The sequence below is a fragment of the Panthera onca genome, chromosome E2 (genome assembly GCF_046562875.1).
Source record: "Panthera onca isolate mPanOnc1 chromosome E2, mPanOnc1 haplotype 2, whole genome shotgun sequence".
Lineage (NCBI taxonomy): Eukaryota > Metazoa > Chordata > Mammalia > Carnivora > Felidae > Panthera > Panthera onca.
The window spans coordinates 35007258-35028739 of record NC_138353.1 but is presented as its reverse complement, the minus strand read 5'-3'; the positions used below and the strand labels follow the sequence as shown (position 1 = coordinate 35028739).

Genomic DNA, 21482 nt, shown 5'->3' with positions numbered 1-21482 from the left:
CGGCAGGAACCACACAGAGAAGGAGGGTGCTAGGCGCCTGTGCCCCCATTTTGTCTCTTTGATGAAGGAGCATGGACAGCCCTGCGTGCTGTCTGGCAGCACTGAGGGAAGGGGGTCACCTCCCCATCTCTGGTGCCCAGTGACCTGGTCAACACCTGCCATATGTGCTATTCCTGGCCACATCCTCTGTCTGGAGCGCACCAACGACTTTCCCTGCCCCATCTCTGACCTCTTGCCAGGATATGGAGCACGGTGTCCCACGGCCCCGCACCTACTAGCCATGTTCCCTGTTCCCTGCGGCCACTTTGGCACAGCCACGCCCCCTGCCCTGTCCACAAAATGCTCCTACCTGCTCCTCAAAGGGGGTATCCTCCCACCCTTTCTGCCACTAAACCCCTGCTCTTCCATGGTTGCCTTCTAACTTTATGCCCAGTCCAGCCTCTGACCTCTGAGTGGCCACCCTTGGACCCAGCTGAGAAGCTGATCCTGGATACTGCCCACTCCAATCCATGGCCCGATTTCTGCTCGGCTCACTGCCTTCAAATCCATAGACTTGAGTTCAAGTCCCGGCTCCCCCACCCACTAGCTGGGTAACCTTGGGTAAGGATTTTTAATTTCTCAGCCTCCTCAACTGTAGAACAGGAACCATGCTTTCCTGAAGAGTTGCTACCAAGACAAGAAAGAGCTGCATGAGGGGCTCTAGACCTGAGCCCATGCCTGCCCAGGCCCTGACAGGGGAGACATCGGGCAATCCGTGTGCCTCTCCAAACTGGGAATTGGCCCCTTCCCTGGAGGTTGTGCAGTTGTGGCTGGACGAGGCAGGCTCAGGTCCTACCAGCCAAATCTAGGCTCCGGTCATATCTCTGCCACTTCTCTGCTGTGTGACCCTGGGGAAGTCAGTCAACCTCTCTGAGCCTCCACATCTGTAAATGGGAGAATAGCTGTGCTGTCTGCATGAGTGGCTGCAAGAATAACACACAGTCCTCACACACCTGTGGAAAATGATGAGAAAACTAAAGCACAGAGAAGTCAAGTGTCCCAAACAGCTAGTAAACATGGAGCTTACCAGCACCTTAGCACTCCGGGCCTGAGGTCACACTTTTGAGTAGCAAATGCTTACTAGCCTATCTCCCACTTGCCAGTCTCTGTCAAATGCCTTACAGGTGCTACCTTATTTTATCCTCTTAACAGCCACTTTATAGATGAGGAAAATGAAGCACAGAGAATTTCTGTAACCTGCCTAACGTCACACAGAACCAGGAACCACACTCGGGTAGTCTGCCTCTGACTCCATGCTGTGGTGGCCATAGCCACAGTTCTCTCAGCATCTGAGTGCTGGGCCTTGGGCATCATTCCCTACAAACACGTGGGGAGGTCCGAGCTCTGTCCTCACTGTACAAATGAGGCAGTGACATGTGTTGGAGGTCACATGGCTCATAAGTGGCAGGGCCAGGCCCTGGACCCAGGTCTGTCTGGCTCTTGTTTGTCTTGCCTCCCCCACTGGCTGGGTCCATTGAGGCAAGGAATCAAAGGGGATAAAATCCCTGCCAGGCCTTGGCCCAGATAACGGTCATCCGTCCTCTCAGCTGCTCGTCTAAAAAAAAAAAAAAAAAAAAAAAGGCAGCCTCTGTGCAGCCTCCATGTGGTGCAACTGGAGACAGCAAGGTGCCTTTTAGCACATGCTGCCCTTTACCAGGCAGAGGGTCCCAGGCACTGCCAGCAGTAGCCCTGGGCTGGGCCTGGTACACAAGGACTGAGCTGCAAAGGACCCCAGGACTCCCTTCTCTCCTTTCAAAACCTCCAGGGTGTGTTTTGGGGGCTGGTAGTCAGCACCTGGTCTGGCAGGTCCCACTTGGTGTCAGGCAGGGGCTGAGGGCTGTCCATCCACACATTCTTGCCTTCATTTGAGCAGGGAGGACGAGAAGTCCCCCTTGAGGTGCCTGTACTGATCTCCAGCTGGGCCTGGGCCATCTCCTGGCCACGTCCCTCCTTTCTCTCCTCACGGGCTCCTGTTTGTTCCCCAGACCCCATCCTGCCCTCAGCTCCAGAGCCCTTTGTGTTTGAACTGATGCTCCCCAGGGATCAGAGCACATGTATAGTTCTGAAGCCTCCTCTGGTGTCCTTGAAGGGACACAGGGCCTGATGCACAGGCCTGGGATCTGGATCCTTGCTGCAGCACTGTGCATGAGGGGGCGCAGCTTGCAGGCCACCCTACTTCTTCTGTCACCCTGCATCCAGACCAGGAGGCTGGGGCTATCCTGGGGCTCTGAGACCAAACCAAATTGAAGTCAGGCGGGGCCAGGGCGGTGGCCTGGGGGCTAGTTCCATCTAGCCAGGAGGAAGGGCCTAGAAGGATCTGATTTTGTTCAGCAGGTTTTGATGGCCAGCAGGGCCCTGGAACCCACTGAGGTTCCCCATTGTGTCTTCCATCGGATGTTTTCCAAGACCCGGAAATAAATGGCCATGATGGGACTCAGAGAGAAACGGCTGGCTAAGTGAGCGAACTCATCGCGCAGAGGAATAAAAACAAAGAACAATTTCAATTTTCACGGGGAATCTGGCATCAAACTAAAGAGGACACGGTTGTCCCGGCAACAGCTTCCATGGAAACAGGAGCTATTTCAGAGCACCAACCTCACTGGAGAGTTTCCTCACTGGAGGAAAGTGCTGATTCAGATGACAGCATCCCATCTCTATCCTCACTCTCCCCAGGCCTCACCCCTGCTTCAGTCCCATTCAGGGAAAGAGCGGCACGTCTCCACTGGGCAGAGGGCAGATAAACCTGCTGTGAGCAGGCGGGTGGTCCTGGAGGCTGCAAGGTGCCCGCACAGAAGGGCTGTGACCCTCCTCTGGGGCCGGGCTGGGCAAGGTAAGGTGCCAACCAGCTGTCAGGCCCCTACCTTGGCAGTTTGAGCTGAGACCTACCTTCCAGTCTGTGTCCACCGCCAAGAGGAAGGTGTCGGAGTTCTCCTAAGGGGAGGCAAACAGAGAGGTGGCATGTTAGGTCCTGGCTGGCCCAGGGGGACCACAGGGGCTCAGCTTTGAGCAGACTCACTAGCTGTTCCCCAGTCCATCTTACTGTTAACAAAAGTGATGCAGGGCCTCCCAGGCATCAGGCCAGTAAGTGCCTGATGGACGAGCCTACAAGCAGCGACTCATCCTATGAATTCTACCTATTTATTTAAAATGTGAAGATTCCCTTGGGGCGCCTGGGTGTCTCAGTCGGTTGGGCGTCCGACTTCGGCTCAGGTCATGATCTCACGGTCCGTGAGTTCGAGCCTCGCATTGGGCTCTGTGCTAACAGCTCAGAGCCTGGAGCCTGTTTCAGATTCTGTGTCTCCCTCTCTCTCTGACCCTCCCCCGTTCATGCTCTGTCTCTCTCTGTCTCAAAAATAAATAAACGTAAAAAAAAAAAATAATAAAATGTGAAGATTCCCATCTTACAGGTAGGAAGAGTGAGGCTTAGAGAGGCTGAATCACACAGCTATTAAATGGTGGGATCTCTGATGAAGCCAAATCTTTACCGTTTGTCACTTTGTCCTGCTTCCCCCCACAGATGGTTTTCAAGGTCATTGGGACATGGCAGCACACCCATTTTAGGGATGGGGAAGTTAGGGCCCATGCAGTGAGGGAGGAACTCATGGGCTTTACTAAGCTGCACAGAGGCTCTGTCTGGGCCTGTGCTTGCTCCCACCTTTCCAGACGTGCCTGCTCTGTGCTCTCAAAGCACAGAGGTCTCCTGTTTTCAGGCTCATTTACCCCAAACGGTATGAGTCTCCGGTGCCTGTCCCTTGCACTGGGCTGTAAGTGCCATGAAGGCAGGACTGTGTCTGACTCTGCTCCTACCAGAAAGCCTGTAATGGAATGGGCTTCCCAAATCCAAACAGATTTGGAAGAACGAGTCTGACTTTGCAAACGAGGGGAACTGAGCTCAGAAGCACCCATTGTTGGCAAGGCACAGAGAGGCAGAGTGCAAGAGGGCTAGAACCCTATATGTCTGTGTGGCCAGGTTCTCCCCAATGCCACCTACCAGCCCTCAGACACTCGTCTTCTGTGGGTTCTGGTCTAGGGAAGGAAACCTCATGAGGACGAGGGGAGGACCAGCACATTTCCAGGAAAACCAGAGATCCTGGGTCTCTGCCTTGCTTTCGACTGTGTCTGTCTAGAAACCTCTCCTCCCCTCTGCTCAGCTATGACAAACAGGGCAGGCCACCTTGCTTCTAAGCCTGTGTCTGTGAGGATTCAAGAGAAGCACGGTGTTAGCTGTCACTCTGTCCTTTATACTTCTGCACTTGAGTTTGTATGCTGCACATGCTCCCTATGGCTCTACTGAATAAATACACGGATAAATGAGACAATCAGATGAGGACGGGGATGTTATCAGAGGACGGCAACCCAAGGGGTGGGCAACTAAGTACAAGAAAGAAAATGACCGTAAATCACAGGAGTAAAAAGAATGAAAACCAGCAATTCGGGTGTTTTACTCTCAAAATAAGGAAAAGTTGAGCCACCTGCTGTGTGGCAGTTGGGGCGGTGGGGGCGGTGGAGAGAATAAGATGGCACTAGAGGGCCTCACACCCAAGGAGGAGAGCCAGGTCTCCTGCAGCTCGAACTGTATCAGACACAATGGCTGTCCTCTGGCTTCACCTTCTGGCTCCTCCAGGGCCAGGAGGGTTCTGCCTGGGGGAGGGGTGGAGAGCATGAAGGTTGGTCAGGCCACTCCCAGAGCCTCCCGGAGAGGATGGTGGTCTCAGGAAGGGGACGAGGCTGGTTACTGATGAATCCTCTCACTGGAAGATCACCCCCAAGTGGGAAAGAGATGTGAGAGACTTTTATACCTGGGAATCCTAAGGGCACAGTTATCTCAGAGAAGGGAACAGTTTTGTTAAAAACAAGATCAGCACAAGGGATGAGGCAGATAATGGCAGGGTGTGCTGTGTGCTCTCAGGGTACTGGGGGTCCCCAGGAGATGGGAAAGGACCCCAAACCAAGCAACAGCAGGAATAATACAAGGCAATCCAGAGACCCTGGGAGGTCCTGGAGGTGCAGGAACAGTGGGAGGAAGGCAGGTGGGAGGAGGCCCAGGAGCACCTGTGGGGAGGATGGGGATGCAGGCACAGGGAGAAGGGGCAACAGTTCTCCCACAGAGCCCTGGACACCTGGCGGCCGAGTCTTCAGAGGTGAGCAAACCTGAAACGTTGAGAGATGGCGGGTAGAGATGTGGAAACATTGACTCCTCCCTGGACTCAAGACCTTGCACCTAGCAGGTTGCAGGTTTAAAAAGTGAGGGGACAGAGGAGCACCTGGGTGGCTCAGTCGGTTAAGCGTCCGACTTCGGCTCAGGTCATGATCTCACAGTTCGTGGGTTTGAGCCCCACGTCGGGCTCTGTGCTGACAGCTCGGAGCCTGGAGCCTGCTTCCAGATTCTGTGTCTCCTTCTCTCTCTGCCCCTCCCCTGCTTGTACTCTGTCTCTCAAATATATCTTGAGAAAAAGAAAAAAGTGAGGGGACAGACCCCTTCCCACACCGCAGCTACAAAAGGCGAATCAGCGGAAGAGAAAGCCAGAGCCAGAATAGCTCTGGAAGGCAAAGAGTGAGGCCACTAGAATCCACAATGGCCACGCTGGGAGCACACAGGTGTTTGGGGCTTTTAACGTGCCTTTGGTAAAAGCAGACGAGACCAGGTCCACGGCATGGGGCTTGTGCCAACCCGAGAGAGAGAAAGAGAGAGAGAGAGAGAAAGAGAGAGAGAAAGAGAGAGAGAGAGGGAGAGAGAAACTGAGCTGGGGACTTGAGGCCTCCACACAGGGCTGAGATGCAGACCCTTGTGCAGGGCGAGCACGTCACAGTGGCAAACTCTGGTCCAGGTCCAGGTGGGATGAAGTGAGGGACACCAGATGCAGCAGACAGAAAGCAGAGCCAGGCTGCTGGTCAAAGGAGCCATGCTTGCCGAGTCAGGGCGGGAGGGCCAGCGAAGGCTGGGCCGGGCTGGCAGGGGAGGAGTGTGGGGGCATGTCTTGGGGTGCTGAGGTGAGGGTGGAAGGACAGGCACGGAGGCGTGAGGCTGTCGTGCCCTCAGTTCTACGTGCCGACCACAGACCTACACCTGGTACCAGCAGGCAGACCTCCGTGCGGCCGCTCTCTGATCCCACACCTCAGCCCTTGTGATGGGGTCCAGGGGTCCCCAAGGGCACCATCCGCCCACCAAGCCTCACAAGCAGGCTGGTCTCTGCTCGCATGAGTTGAAAGGGATTGTGAGGAGGAGAGGCTTTTTCAAGAAGTTTGGAGAAACTTCCTTCTGAGAAGCATCTCAGTCTGTGATGACCCAACCCTCTTCGCTGAGAGCCTACACTGTGCAAGGCTCGGTTAGGCACCAGGGAGACCAGAAATCAAACAGACAGGATCTGGGCGTCAATATCAGACCCCTTGTCAGACAAAGCCCCTTGGAGGAGGGGGCATTTGATCAGAGCCTGAATAAAATGAGGGGAAGTTCGGGGCTAGGTACCTCAGGCGGAGGAAGCAGCTGGGAACATGATTGGCTAGTACAAGGAAGAGTGGTGGGCCTGGCGGCAGCAGAAGAAGGAGGAAGCGGGGAGCCTGGGGGGCGGGTGCACGCCTCATCCTGGGCCTGGGAAGGATGGTGGTGGTAGCTCCGAGCAGGTGGCAGCCACTGACCAGCTTCAAGCAGAAAGTGACATGATGTGCTTTAGAAGGTTGTAGGGTAAGGAGAGCAATGGGGAGAGGCTGCCAGACAGGAGATGAGGGGGCCTGGAAGAGGGAGGCAGGACAGCTAGGACGGGTGCAGCTCACCAGCCACCCCCTGACCATTCCTGGGAGCTGCCCCCACATACTCAGGTTTTGTCAGTTAACTCAAGGTTCTGTCTTGAAGATAACGGGCAGGACCTGAGCCTCATGTGGTTGGGCCCCGGAGCCCCAGCCAGCCACTCTGTCCCAACAGGAGGCCCCCAGTGGCGCTTGGGCTCCCCTCCTGGCTGGAGGCTGTGAAAGGGCAGGGTGGAGACCAGAGTGGTGGGGTTTCCGGGACTGAGCTCTTGGCTTCCCCACCTGTAAGAGGAGGAGTGGGAAGCACAACCAGCAGAGACCTGAGGTCCTGACATGCCAGGATTCTACAAGCAGTGGACCCTCAGCTGTTCCTTGCAGGGAGGGGGAGGGAGGCTGTGCTAGGTGTCACCAGGACATGGGGTAGAAACAACTCTGGAATCTAATGTCTGGTGCCCCAGTGGGAGCCCTCTGGACACAAACACCTCGACAGCCTCAGTCCTACTGCTCCCGACGGCTCTGTTGGTAATATCTGCCCTCGTCCCTCGGAGGCTTGTGAGGAAAGACACAGAAGGCCGCAGGTGAGGAAAGGCCCTGGCACTCCCCAGTGGGTACGTCCTGGGGCTCCAGGGCCTCTCAGAACTGAGGGTTGAGTATGGCCTCATTCCCCAATAGCTATGCGACCTTGGCCAAGTGACTTAACTTCCTGTGCCTCAGTTTTCTCATCACTGAAATGGGAATAACTCTCCCAAACAGCTTCCCAGCCCCAAAGACTGCCAAAGCCGCCAGGCCCGCGGCTCCCCGTGGGCGGTCGGAGGGCTCCTTGCCATCAGCAAGACTGGAGGGAAGGCACGAGTTTTCCTTCTTGGCCACGAGGTGGCGCCCTCCGCCCCAGGACCGCGAAGGGGCGACTCACCAGCTCAGCGGTGTCCTGGCCCCGGAGAAGTGGCTTCTCCTCGGGGAATCGCAGCTCCTGCAGCCCGGCCATGGTCACGTCGTGGAGCAGGAGCCCTAGGGAGGGAGGGAGGGAGAAAGGGCGGACGAGGATGAGGGTTGGGCCCTGATGCTTAATCTCCCCCCTTGCGGAGGGGGGCAGCACAAGCCCAGGCCAGGCAGGGGCACAGGGCTCCGCACGGACTGCCCCATCCTCCCTGCATCTCGCAGTGCTTCATGGGGTAGCAAGGCTTCATCTGCAAAGAGCCGCCTGTTTGGCTCAGAAGACGTCATTATATTATTTGCTCTTAAAAATTAAAGCATGTTTAGAAAGAAAGAAAAGAGAAAAGGCACCACAGGATGATTCCTAAAACAATTTCAAGGAAAATTCTGCATTTATTGAGATGCAGGGGGATGGGTGTGGGGAGGCCACATGCAGGGGCAGATGCAGACAGAAGCCCCCTGTGGTTGGAAGTGGACAGTGGGGTCCCGGAAGGGGACCCCTCCCGGAAGGGGAGGAACAGAACCCAGGGCTGTCCTGGGGGCCTGGGAAGAAAAGCCTGGCCCCCCAGTGTGGCAGGCAGTGTGCAGTGAAAGAGGGGGCGCCAGTCTTCATGTGCCAGCAGCAGGGAGGGATGGCCACTCATCCCACATGATAGGTCCCAGGCCCTAACAGCTGAGTGTTCCTGGGAGACCCTGGGGTTCTAAACCTCAGGGAAGGGTTACATGTGCACATGTGTGTATACATGCACGCCTGTGTGTATATTTGGAGGTGGTGGTGGTGGGGGCGTCGGAGACAATCTGTCCAGCTTGGCACAGCCATTCCTACTTGGATTTCATGATGTCATAGATTAGAATGCAGTAACAGAAAAACTAGCTGAGGACGTGAACTGGAAATCCAGAAAAGAATTAAGATTGACCAATAAATACACGAGAAAATATTAAAGCTCACTAGAAGTCAAAGACATTCAAGTTAAAGCAAGATACTCCCCCCCCCCCACCCCAGCCAGAACTGGCATTTCTCTTGCACGGCTTGTGGGTGCATAAATTGTTACATCTTTCTGGAGGACATTTTTGCAGAATGAATTAAAGTAATTTAAAAGGTTCATATTCTTGGACTCCGCAGTCCTCTCCCTGGAAGAAATTTCCTAAGGAAACCAGAGAGGGCACCTAATGATTTATCTGTAAGAATGCTCACCACAGTGCCTTTTATAATAATAATAATAAACTAGAAAAAGCTAAATGTCCATGAATAGGGCATTCCACAGACTGCAGGTCAATCACTTGTAAACGATTATGTAATAACATGGGGAAATGCTTGTGTCATAATAAATGGAAAAAGAAGTTATAAAACACACAGTATCCTTGAGATTATAAAATAGGAATAGTTCCACAGAGAAGCCGGAAAGGATGTACATATAAAGCTTATAGGCATTATTCCTAGGTGGAGGACTGAAAAACTAGAGTTTACCATCTGAAATCTAGAAAAGCCAACACTTTTAAAAGGCTATATGCAGATGATCAGCAGTGCCTTATTCTCCCAAGCATTTCATGGCTTACAAAGGACTTCTTGTGCTGTTTGATTTTACCCTCAAGGGAAGGGAGATGAAGAAACCAAGGCTAAGAGAGGCTCCATGGCATGCCCAGATAGGGCCAGGCCTGGAAAGGGGGTCTTTGAGTCCCCGCTTTAGTCCAGTGCTCATTCAGTCCTCCCATTCATTCACACCCCTCCCCCCCCCCCCCCCCCCAATTCTCTTTAGGTCACTCGTAAAATGTTCTAAATGTTTATTTTTGAGAGAGAGAGAGAGAGAAAGCGAGCACGGGAGGGGCAGAGAAAGAGAGGGAGACAGAGAATATGAAGCAGGCCCCACGCTGTCAGTGCAGAGTCTCATGTGGGGCTTGAACTCACGAACCCTGAACCGTGAGCTCATGACCTCAGCCAAAGTCAGACACTCAACCGACTAAGCCATCCAGGTGGCCCTCTATTTTGGTCACCTTAAGGGTGAAGCCCTCAGACTTTCCTTTCCATCCTGAAGGCTGACAATCCCACTAGCTGGTTGGTCAGAAGACACATCCCACCCCATCCTTTCCCAGATGGAAGGCCCAGTGACTATGGAGTCTGCACTGTGGTTGTGTGGGGCCCAAGGGCACAGGGCCTCAGATGGGACCTATTCCCGTGGCAGACTGTCATGAGACCAGGCGGCAGCTCCAGACCTTCCCTGGGCTTCCTTCCCTCCTGTTAGAAGCAGGAAGCATCAGTCCTCCAGAGTATTATCAAGATGCCTTGTGATAGCATGGGGATCCCCACCTGAGTCTAGTTTGGGGTTTAGATGTGCTGAGGTTGGGCTGGGAGCTGATGGCCACCCAGGCCTCATGGGAAGCTAATGGAGAGGGGCAGGGCCCCCACCCTCACCCCCCAGGGAAGAAGCCCAGCAGGGAGGTCCCTGCCTACTCAGGCCCCCAGGTCCCTGCACCTCTGAGCCATGCTGGAGCTCTCCGGTCCCAGTGGTTTCCGGGGAAACCAGCTAACACAATGCAGATGGGCTGTATTTTTAGAAAGGCATCCTCTCCCCTCCCCCTTTCTCTTCCATCCTTTCTGATGTGTGCATTCATCCATCCATCTGGGTGGGGAGCTGAAAGAAGGGCCCCCACCTTGGAAAACTCTTCCCCCATTAGGACTTTTTTAGCTGCTAGTCTCCTTGAATAGCCAACTCGATTAAATGCCTTGGCAGCACTGGGGCGTCCCCACCCTCACCCTAGCCTGTTATGAAACCACTGTGGAGACCATCCTCCCCAAGGATGGTGCTATGAAAAGGGCTGAGAGTGGGCAGTGCAGGGACAGATGGCCTGTGATCGAGGGGGTGGTGGGGAAGGGGGATGGAGAGAAACCTTATAATTCAGAGAGCTGGGAGTGTCTCAGCCCATGGAAAACAGGCAGCCCAGGGCCCAGCAGGTGGTGATGTGGGGCTTCAGAACAGAGACATTCCCACAGGGTGCTGGCTTAGAAGCTTTTTCATAAGAAAGTTATGGTTAAAAAAAAAAAAAAAGGCAGCTAGATGATAAGTTAAAGGAAAATGAAATTCCTTATCAAATCAACAGAGTGTATACCTTAAACGTAGATAAAGTTAATATCAATTATATATCAGAAAAGTTGGGTGGCTGGCGGGGGGCACCTGGGTGGCTCAAGTCAGTTAAGTGTCTGACTCCTGATTTTGGCTCAGGTCACAATCTCACGGTCTGTGGGTTTGAGCCCCACATTAGGTTCTGTGCTGGCTGGCAGTGTGGAGCTTGCTTGGGATTCTCTCTTTCTCCCTCTCTCTCTGCCCCTCCCCCACTTGCACACTGGCTCTCTCTCTCAAAAAATTAATAAATAAACTTTAAAAAGAAAAGAAAAGCTGGGCAGGGAGGGGAAGAGAGATTCCTATCGACCTCCCACAAAGAAGCCGCGGTCAGATCTGCAAGGAGATAGGTGGCACAGGGCAGAGTTGGGTGGGCGACCCCAGGGGTCTGGGAAGCAACAGTGATGGCTCTTTTCACCCTGCCCTTTTTTCTCCCTTTTGATCCCTGATTCTAGCATGTTAGATCCATATAAGCCTGGGATTATTCTAACTCTCCAAATTCTCGGTGCTGAGGCCTGGAGTCACTGGAACCATGGCCGGTATTTCTTCCCTGTCACTCACTTTATTTTGGGCAAAACCACTAAAAGGATGCTTCTCTGCAAACTGGGGGCATGAGCTTTCCTTTGCCCACCTCAGAGGTGCATCAGAGACAATGGATACAAAAATGCCTTTTAAATGGAAGATTTTGGTACCCATCTGGATGGGACAAAAAGAATTTAGCAAAGGTGATTGATCAGGGTCTTGCTTAACTTCCTCCTTGTGCATAAGGCAACTCTGGGTTCTTTTCCTGCTGTCTTTTGCTGGATTCACACGTGCTGGCAGGAAGGTTACACGGATGTTTGCAGTAGGGGGAATGGACACATGGCCTCTCTGACCAGGTGACAGAGTCACATCACAGGGCAAACGGGAGCTGGGAGCAGCGGCAGGGATGTGCGTGGATGTGGGTGATTCTTGACGAGGACCTGCATTTCTTTTAAATTACTTTTGGTTCCTGGTTTGTGTTCCTTCCTTCCTTCCTTCCTTCCTTCCTTCCTTCCTTCCTTCCTTCCTCCCTAGAAAGAGGAAATCTTTTTTTAATGTTTATTTATATATTTTTGAGAGACAGAACACGAGTGGGTGAGGGGCAGAGAGAGAGGGAGACACAGAATCTGAAGCAGGCTCCAGGGTCTGAGCTGTCAGCACAGAGTCCAACAAAGGGCTCGAACTCATGGACTGCAAGATCATGACCTGAGCCAACGTCAGACACTTAACTGACTGAGCCACCCAGGCATCCCTGGTTTGTGCTTCTTTAAATATGATTCTATGCTGAGGTCTGGGCCATGTAAACCCTCAGATGTGTTAGTGTTAAAAATACAGAGGCACCCGGGTGGCTCAGTCAGTTAAGTGTCTGACTCCTGATTTCTGCTCATGTCGTGATCTTGAGGTTGTGGGATCAAGCCCTGCGTCAGGCTCTGAGCTGACAGCACAGGACCTGCTGGGGATTCTCTCTTTCTCTCTCTCTCTCTGCCCCTAGCCCTCTCAAAATAAATAAATAAACTTAAAAATATATATAAGTGATTACTATGGTCATTCCTGAAACTATTCAATAAATACACCAATTAAATTGCTCAGTAGTAGTTACATATCCTAACAGAGCAATCGCTGAATGGAAGCACTGCTCAGACAGTGGTAGGGATGTCTGGAAATCTACTGCGGGGATTTTTGTTGTCTTAGCAACTGGGTAGGGGACTCCTACTAGTATTTAGTGCCCAGGGCCCAGAGGTGAGAAAGGTGCTGGGCAGGGAGAGTGCTGCATAGTGAAGAGCCCTTCCCCACACCAAAACACCCATCCCTGTCCCACTGAGCAACACAGGAACCAAAGTGGAAGAAAGGCAAGACATAAACAGAGTGAAGTTAGTTTATGCAGGAGAAACCATACATGTGATCCAGACCTTGTGGGGCAGGGAGAAACTGAACCCCAAGAGAAAAGAGGCAGGACTGTGCAATGGTTTATCACCTCAAGAGTAAGAGGGCCTCTGGCAGATCATGGTCAAGGTCATGGTCCAAGGTGCCATGTGGATGCTGTGCCCCTAAAAGTCCTGGTTGTAAGGTCCTGTTATTAGGGGAAAGGCCACAAGCAAATGAAATAGGCTGCAACAGGAGCAGGGTCAAACTGGTACTGGCCCGCTCCACCCGGCGGAGGGGTCTGTGCCACAGATAAAGAAAGACAAGGCGGGAGGGCATGTGACTCATGTCCAAGCCTGTGCACCCAAACACCTTTCCACCCCCGCATGGCCAGCACCATGGTTTGAAAAGAATCCCCAGAAACTGGGACCCCAGAAATGAGGAACTCAATTTCCAAATGCACTAAGTAGGGGTTTGGAGCCTTAACATTAGCTCGCCCCTTCTATCCCTCTCCCTGTCCCTATCCTGACCTCAAAAGGCTGGGACAGCACTGGGGGTGGAGCCGGGATGGGGACTGGACCTTCCCTCGGCATCCCCATTTCACAGATGAGAAAAAAAAAATGAAGGTGCAAGGCGGGAGTGATGGTGCAGCCCTCCCCTCCCCCCATGGCAAATCCCAGAAGGGAACCCAGAGCCGTGCTCTAAAACCCACACTCCAGGGGCGCCTGCGATTAAGCGTCTGACTCTTGATTTCGGCTCAGGTCATGATCTCACTGCTGTGGGATGGATCCCCTGCGTCAGGCTCTGTGCTTGGTGTGGAGCCTGCTTGGGATTCTCTCTTTCCTTCTCTCTCTCTGTCCCTCTCCCCCACTTGTGTGCTCTCTCAAAAAATAAAACAAAATAAAAAAAATTGCTTAAAAAAAACCCCACACTCCACGTGTATTCTGCCTCCCACACTAGATACCCAACAGGAGGCTACGGGGGATATGATTTTTTTTCTGGTCCAGCCTCCACTTCCTCTCTCTAGTTATGGCCCCTTGATTCATGCTCAACCTGAACTAGACCAGTTCTCCTGATTTTCCTGATTTAGGCCTATGAATTCCCGTCTCCCCACAACCACCGCCAGCCTGACAACACACACACACACATTCACTCACTCATCCTTCCGGCACATTCCACCGTGCTTAAGGCAGCCATGTGGGGATCCTGACCCTTTCAGCTAATGGCCCCAGCTGACCCCGTGAGCCCATTCTACCCACAGGAAGCAAGTGCCTTTGTTCATGCTGCTCCCTCCACCCAGAACGCCCTTCCCCATCGCATCCCTACATCATAACGAAACGGATCATTAGTATTTTCTGCTGGCACTTAGTATTTTTTTGTTGAATGAGATGAATGAGTGAATGATTCTTCTCTTAGACTTCAAAGTACCAAAAGATTGATGGCATTCAGTGTCGGTGAGGTTGTGGGGAAGCGCTAGAGTTTCACCTACCGTTGGCTGGACTGCAGAGGTTCCACTTTATTTGGAGGGCAACTCGGTAGTTTGTAAAAATGCAAAGGCCTGTCAACTCTGCAATTGTCTTGAGGTCTCTATCCCGATAGCAGGATACACCATGAGGCAGTGTGTGCAAAGAGGCACTGTTTGGAAGAGTAAAATAAGTGGAAACAACCCAAATGAATGTCAGGAGAATGGAACATCTACACCTGGAGCACCACAAGGTACCTACCTAATTGTGTTTGAAAACACTATTTTATTTACTTTTTATTTTTTTAGAGAGATGGAGAGAGAGAGCACACGAGGTGGGGGGGGGAGGGGCAGATGTAGAGAGAATCTTAAGCAGGCTGTGTGCATGGATGCGGGGCTTGATCTCACAACCCCAGATGACCCTGGGATCAGGACCTGGGCTGAAATCGAGTAGGCTCAACCTACTGATCAGTTAAATCTGTAGAATGCCCCTCAGTTTGCGTTTGTCTGTTGTTTTCTTTCTTTTTTAACGTTCATTTATTTTTGAGAGAGAGCACGTGCGGGAGAGGGACAGGAAGAGAGGCGGGCAGAGGACTCGAGGTGAGCTGAGTGCTGACAGCAGAGAGCCTGATGTGGGGCTCGAACTCACAAACCACAAGTTGGTGACCTGAGCTGAAAATAGACACTTAACCGACTGAGCCACACATGTGCCCTGGTTTGTCTGTTTTCTTCTTTATGATTAGACGGAGGTTATGCATTTTTGGCAGGAATAGAAGAGATGCCACGCGCCCTTCTCACCACACCCTATCAGGAAGTAGGGGCAGTCAGTCTGTCTTATTGCTAGGGACACTGACCTTGATCACTTGACTAAGGTGGTGTCTGCAGGTTTCTCCAGTGTAAAGTTATTATTTTTTCTCTTTATAATTAAGAAGTATCTTGTGGGAAGATATTTTGAGATTATGCAACTTCCTGTTTCTCGTCATATGTTCCCCACTAACCGTAGCAACCATTGACGACTTCTGCCTACAGTCGTTATTGTGTTTTCTTAATGACACTTTTCTATTTCCACCGTCCCTTCTACATTTATTAATTGGAGTTCTTCTGTAAGAAAGAGCTGTCCTTTCTCCTCCAATTGCTTATTTATCCAATTACTTATTTACATTACTATGGACTTATGCATAGTTATTCTAGTCTATGGGTTATAACCCAATCATCATTTCATTGTTTATACCGGGTCAGATTTGGTCATTGGGGGGTTCCTCCAAGCTGGGTCCTCTGAGTTGAGTTCTTTTACCACATACCCATTACGTTTTGAGTAGTTTCAAGTTTTCTGGTTCCTTATGATCTTCTAAACTCATCTCATATTTTCTCTGCCTGAATCCTGGAATCAACCATTCCTCCAGAGAGCCCAGTTTCTTCATATTGCAGAATGCTATTTAGAAACCAAGATTTGGAGACACCTGGCTGGTTCAGTCGGTGGACCACGTGACTCTTTGACCACGGGGTTGTGAGTTCAAACCCCACACTGGGTGTAGAAATTGCTTAAAAATAAAAACTTAAAAAAAAAAAAAAAAGGAAACCAAGATTTGGGCACTAGTGTGCTCATTGCCACTGGGGTTCCATTGTTCCAGGCTGTCTTAACAAGCAGAGTTAGGATATGTAGGTAAGTATGCTAACACACTCTTGTACATCTAGCCATCTGTGTGTATGTAGAAATCTGAAATTAAGGGGCACCTGGGTGGCTCAGTCGGTTAAGAGTTCAACTCTTGGTTTCGGCTCAGATCATGATCTCACAGTTCGTGAGTTCATGCCCCGCGTCGGGCTCTCTTCCGACAGTGCAGAGCCTGCTTGGGATTCTCTGTCTCCGTCTCTGTCTGCCCCTCCCCACTTGCACTCTCTCTCAAAACAAATTAACTTAAAAAATAAATAAATAGATGAAATGAAATATATACTGACACCTTTAATTCTATTTTTAAAATAAATTTTTCATTAATTAATTTTTTTTTAAGTAGGATCCACACCCAACGTGGGGCTTGAAGTCATGTCCCTGAGATTAACATTCACATGCTCCACCGACAAAGCCAGCCACGCACCCCAACACAACAGTTTTTTTCTACTTCTCCCCCTTTGTTATTTTTTCTGCCATAATAAGAAACCTGGCTCTCACTATCCATAATAGTTTCACTTATTTGCTCATTACTGGTATATACACACAAAGTAATTTCAGAACTGCTACTCACATAATGAGTTCTTTCTCTTCAGAACTTTTGTACTTACTTTAGCTAGTTTTTTGTACTTTACCCTTTTATTTTATTATGAAAAAAATGTTTAATCTTTATTTTTGAGAGAGAGAGAGAAAGAGAGCACGAGGGCGGGGGGAGGGGCAGCGAGAGAGGGAGACACAGAATCCAAAGCAGGCTCCAGGCTCTGGGCTGTAAGCACAGAGCCCGATGTGGGGCTCGAACTCATGAACAGAGAGATCCTGACCTGAGCTGAAGTCAGACACTCAGCTGACTGAGCCACCGAGGCACCCCTGTACTTCACTCTTTTAGACCCAGATTTTTAAGAGCATCTATCACTCTTGTAAATTAAAAAGGAAACTACACGTGAAATAAATGGTATAAAGTCTTCCTAAAACTTCTCCGCATCCAGGGTCGATGTCCCTGAGTCACTGTCTTGAAATTGTGGTTGCCTGCGTGCTTATCCTCTGACATCAGGAATGCTGGTGGTGTGGCATTTCCCACTGGGGCTCTGCTGCTGTCTCCAGGATTTCCCTCCCCACCACAGATTCTGAGGTGCACGAGACAGCGAGGACAGCACCGCTGAGCCCGTCTCCCCAACACAGCCTCTTTAGACATGAGAGGGTACAAAAAAGATGTGTGTCTCAGAGTTGCCATAACACAGCTCTTTCATAAAATTTCCTTCTATGGAGGCTGAGCACCAATGTGGGAGCTCTGTTTCTTTGCACAACATGGCCCCAAGAATTAAACACAGACCAAGGAGAGACACAACTAGAACCCCAATAACATTCCATGTGGGCAGCTACTGTAAGGAACCAGTAAAAGTGCCACTGTAGCAAGGACTGTTAATCGTCCCCCAATATCTGTTCTCTCCTTCTTCCTTAATAATAGATCCCTACATTTTTAAGTCTCTATCTATCTATCTACCCATCTATTTAAAGTAAGCTCTACGCCCAAAGTGGGGCTTGAACTCATGATCCTGAGATCAAGAGCCACATGCTCTACCAACTGAGCCAGCCAGGCACCCCTGGATCCCTACATTTTATTTTATTTTAATTAATTTATTTATTTTTGAAAGAGACAGAGTGGGGAGGGGTGGAAGGAGAGGGAGAGAGAATCTCAAGCAGACCCCCCTCTCGGCACAGAGTCTGACACAGGGCTTGATCTCTTGATCATGAGGGCAAGACCTGAGCTAAAATCAAGAGTCTGATTCTCAACTGACTGAACCACCCAGGCACCCCTAGATCCCTACGTTTTAGACAGGCAGGTGGATAATGGCAATAAAACTTATTAATGACCATGTGACAACATTCTTCCAGTAAGATGTAAATGGAAGCATGTGACTTTAAAGGGAGGAGACATGCTATTCTTTAATCCATCTTCCTTCCTGCCGGCTGGAATATAGATGTGCAGGTGGGGGCCTGAACAGCCATTTTGTTTATTTATTTATTTATTTTTGAGAGAGAGAGAGGGAGAGAGAGACAGAGTGTGAGCGGGGGAGGGGCAGAGGGAGAGGGAGACACTGAATGTGAAGCAGACTCTAGGCTCCGAGCTGTCAGCATAGAGCCTGATGCAGGGTTTGAACTCGAGAACCACGAGGTCATGACCCGAGCCAAAGTCAGATGCTTAACCTCCTGAGCCACCCAGGTGCCCCTGAACAGCCATTTTGGGCCCTGGGGCAGGATACTAAGGAGTCTAGGTACCTGAGAATCATGAAGCCATGATTCGGGATGGCCTATCTTCAGACTCTGTTTATAAAGAAGGGAAGTACACTTTTATCTTGTTTAATCTATTAGTATCTTGGGGTTTTCTGTCCCATACTGTTGAAATGAATCTAAATGTGGGGCATTTTTCTTGGAGGCCCACCCTAACATGCTGAAGAGGCAGAAAGCCAAGGGAAAGGAAAGGGCTTGCCCAAGGGAAACCAGGGGAATGCCAGAGCTCGGCCAGAACTTGCAGCTTCCTCTCTCCAGTGGGCAGTATACTCCATGAAGCAATGCTCTCCGCTAGCTCTTCAACGGAGCCAGCCCCTTCTCACTCAGCCCTCACAGGTGCACAGTAACCTTGCTGATATGGGTAACCGTGACCTACCTAAAAAGTTGAAAAGCCCACTGTGGCAGTTTAATTTTTTTTATTTTTTGCTACAGATTCTCAAGTTTCTTTAACACTGGTGCTTCAGTTCAGCTGTGTATCTGCCTCATTTGGCAGATTTCCCAGAAACAAAGATATACTTGTCCTGGATCTGTATGCAAGATCCGAAGAGGTAAGCTAAGGCAGCAAGCCTCGTCCAGCTCAGGAGTCTGCAATATGGTCCGAATTAGAGAATAGGAGGGAGCAACTTTCTTACGGGGTATTTTTTCACAGGAAGCCCCTGTGAAATGCCTAACGTATTAGTGTTTTCGGGAACAACATTCACCTAGGAGAGAAGGACTCACACCAAGCAACTCCCAGAGTCTTCCTGCTTCAAACACAATGTCTACAGAAGGGAGCCCTGTGTCAGGACTCACTCAACACCCAGGTCTTTCCTACTTGTAATGGCACCTGGTTTCCTTTTATGAAACATTACCTGCCCCCCCCCCCCCCACCCTTCCCAATCCATGTGGTTCAGGCAGAGATAACCACACTCCCAGGCGTGGCCAGGTGGCTCAGGCGAAAATCCATTCATTCATTCATTCACTCACTAGATACTGACTGAGCACCTACTACGTACCAGGCACTGTTCCAGGCACCAAAGACAAGATACTATTATAGACAAAATGTCCTTCCTTTGTGGAACTTTCTAGGGGAGGAGATAAACATCAACAAGTCTGAGTTAATCTATGGTGTGTCAGACATGCCAAGGTCAATAGAGGAAGCAGTGTCAGAGAAGGGGGTAGACAGCCTGAAACAGGGCGCACGGAGGTGAGGGAGAGGGCTCTGGGGACGTGCAGGAGCACTGAGGCCAGAGAGAAGGGCAGAGGCTGTGAGGCAGGCATTTGTCTGGGACGTTCAGGGGAGCTGGGGAGTGGGTGGGTGGGGAAGGACCTGGGGACAAAGACGTAAGGGCAGGAGCATCAGATCATGTTGTGCCTTGAAGGTTGTTAGGAAAACTCTGGTTTTCCTCCGAGTGAGTTGTGCTGGAGGGTTCTGAGCAGAGGGGTGATGTGAGAGGATTTCCATCTTAAAGACTCCCTCCACCTGCTCTGGGGGGAACAGACGTGGGGGCTGGAATAGGGAGAACAGTTGCAATGACCTGGAAGAGACCTGACGGCTAGTGGAGGTGGAGAAGCACTCAGGTTCTGGTGTGTCCTGATGGCAGAACCAGTGGGAGCTGTCGGCCATCAATGTGGGGCATGAGGGAGGAAAGAGAGTCAAGCATGACTTGGGTTTTGCTCTGAGCCATTGTGAGGAGAGAGCTGGGAAGCTCTCTCAAGGCAGGTTTAGCCTTGAGCAGACAGAGAAGCCAATGGCCGGGCTGCTGACATCACCACAGAGGCAGTGCCCAAACTCGTGAGACCGGATGGGGCCAGCCAGGGGGTGAGTGAGGACAGAGGTATCCAGGGCTGGAGCCCAGAGAAAGGAGAGGAGGGGAAAGCAGCGGCAAGGTAGGAGTGAGTGAGTGGAAACCAGGGGGACACAGCACAGGGCGTGGCCTCGGAGGGTGCAGGGAGGGCCTCGGGCTCCCGTCAGGACCAGGCCTTTGCTGGCATCCTTGGGGACACTCTTCGCTGGGGTTATGGGGAGGATGGTCTATGAGCCAGCAGCCAACTCGCCATCGAGAGGCAGGACCTGACAGAACCAAAACAACCCAAAGACCCGAACAGGTAGGAGTGGGGGAGAGAGAGACAGAGTCCGGTGGCCCCGTGTGCCCTACATCCATATGCCACAGTTGCCCCACAGTGTCCTTTTTTGTCACCCTAGGCTCAGTTTCTGCAATCAGGAGACCTAACAGAAGGTCTGAGGTCTTTTCTTCCACTTGGCCCAGCACCCACCCATCCACCCTGCAATCACATAGGGGCAGCCAGGTCTGGGTGTGGGGTCAGAGGGCTCATGGGCTGGAGGGCAGGACTTGCCCACCACACCCAAAAGGCAACATCACAGTCCACTCGAGCTGCCTAGGGCTTTTCCAACCCGGAACATCTCAGGGCCTGCAGTCCTCCTGGATGACCACTTCGGATCACGAGGGACCTCGGGGCCACCCCCGACCACTACGCCCTCCACCCTGACCAAGTGGGCCGAGTTCTCAGTGAATACTCTGGAGCTGGCCTGGGCTTTGGGAGCAGTGAGCTCAGAGCTCTTACTCTCAGCACGAGGAAAGGCAGGTGTATGGCTCAGGGTGGGGCGGACAGGATTCTCCAGGGAACTTGATGGAGAGTCAGCAGCTTCCCCGTTCCACCCCCAGGCCCCTGGGCCCCAACAGGACATCTCTCCTCCTAAATACCAGCATGGAAAAGACCGCTAAAAGCCACTTCTGGCACCCACAAGCCTGGCCCCTGGAGTAGGCTGTCAGGAAACTGTCTCAGGTACACAGAATATGATCCTGGCTACAAACCTCAGACGTGGCTATGGAATGCCCACCCCCACCCCTGTGTAGGGAGATGACATCCCAGAAATATGCCCTGCGTCCTGTCCAAGGAGGCTGGGGTCCCCCCACCTCACCTGCCTAAGACAGGGCGCACCACCAGGCACGCAGCATCTGTCCTGCCACGCCTCTCCCAAAAGGTGAACTGGAAAAGCACCTAAGTCCTCAGAAGTGTTTGTTATGGGGCTTGTAATCGTTCTGGCTGGAATGTACGTTTCATCTGTGGCTTGGGGTTTCGGGCGCTGGAGGATGAATGCAACGAGAGCTCCTCTGTCACCACACGGAGACCAGCTTTGCGTCCATGCTCCTGTGACGCTCTCCTACTCAGAAAACAGCATCGCAGGGCTCTCAGTTGACCCTCAAGATTACCCTGTGCAGGGCGCCTGGGTGGCTCAGTTTTATGAGCATCCGACTTCGGCTCAGGTCATGATCTCACAGTCTGTGAGTTCGAGCCCTGAGACAGGCTCTGTGCTGACAGCTTGGAGCCCGGAGCCTGCTTCAGA

The 21482-nt window shown here is 51.6% G+C and overlaps 1 protein-coding gene across 5 annotated transcripts in view; it reads right to left on the bottom strand.

Annotated features, from left to right (window-relative positions):
• Positions 1-21482, bottom strand: part of NDRG4 (NDRG family member 4) — a 79179-nt gene that overhangs the window by 15355 nt on the left and 42342 nt on the right. For 4 of the 5 annotated variants that reach the window (XM_078438838.2, XM_060650636.3, XM_060650631.3 and 1 more), the window contains exons 2-3: positions 7697-7791; positions 2926-2970 (exon numbers count right to left, since the gene is read on the bottom strand). In XM_078438838.2, coding sequence (XP_078294964.1) covers positions 2926-2970; positions 7697-7768 — 117 coding nt within the window. In that variant the 5' untranslated portion in view covers positions 7769-7791. Of the gene's footprint in view, positions 1-2925; positions 2971-7696; positions 7792-12828; positions 12925-21482 lie in introns of those variants that run through there. The other variant, XM_060650633.3, reaches the window with a different exon arrangement.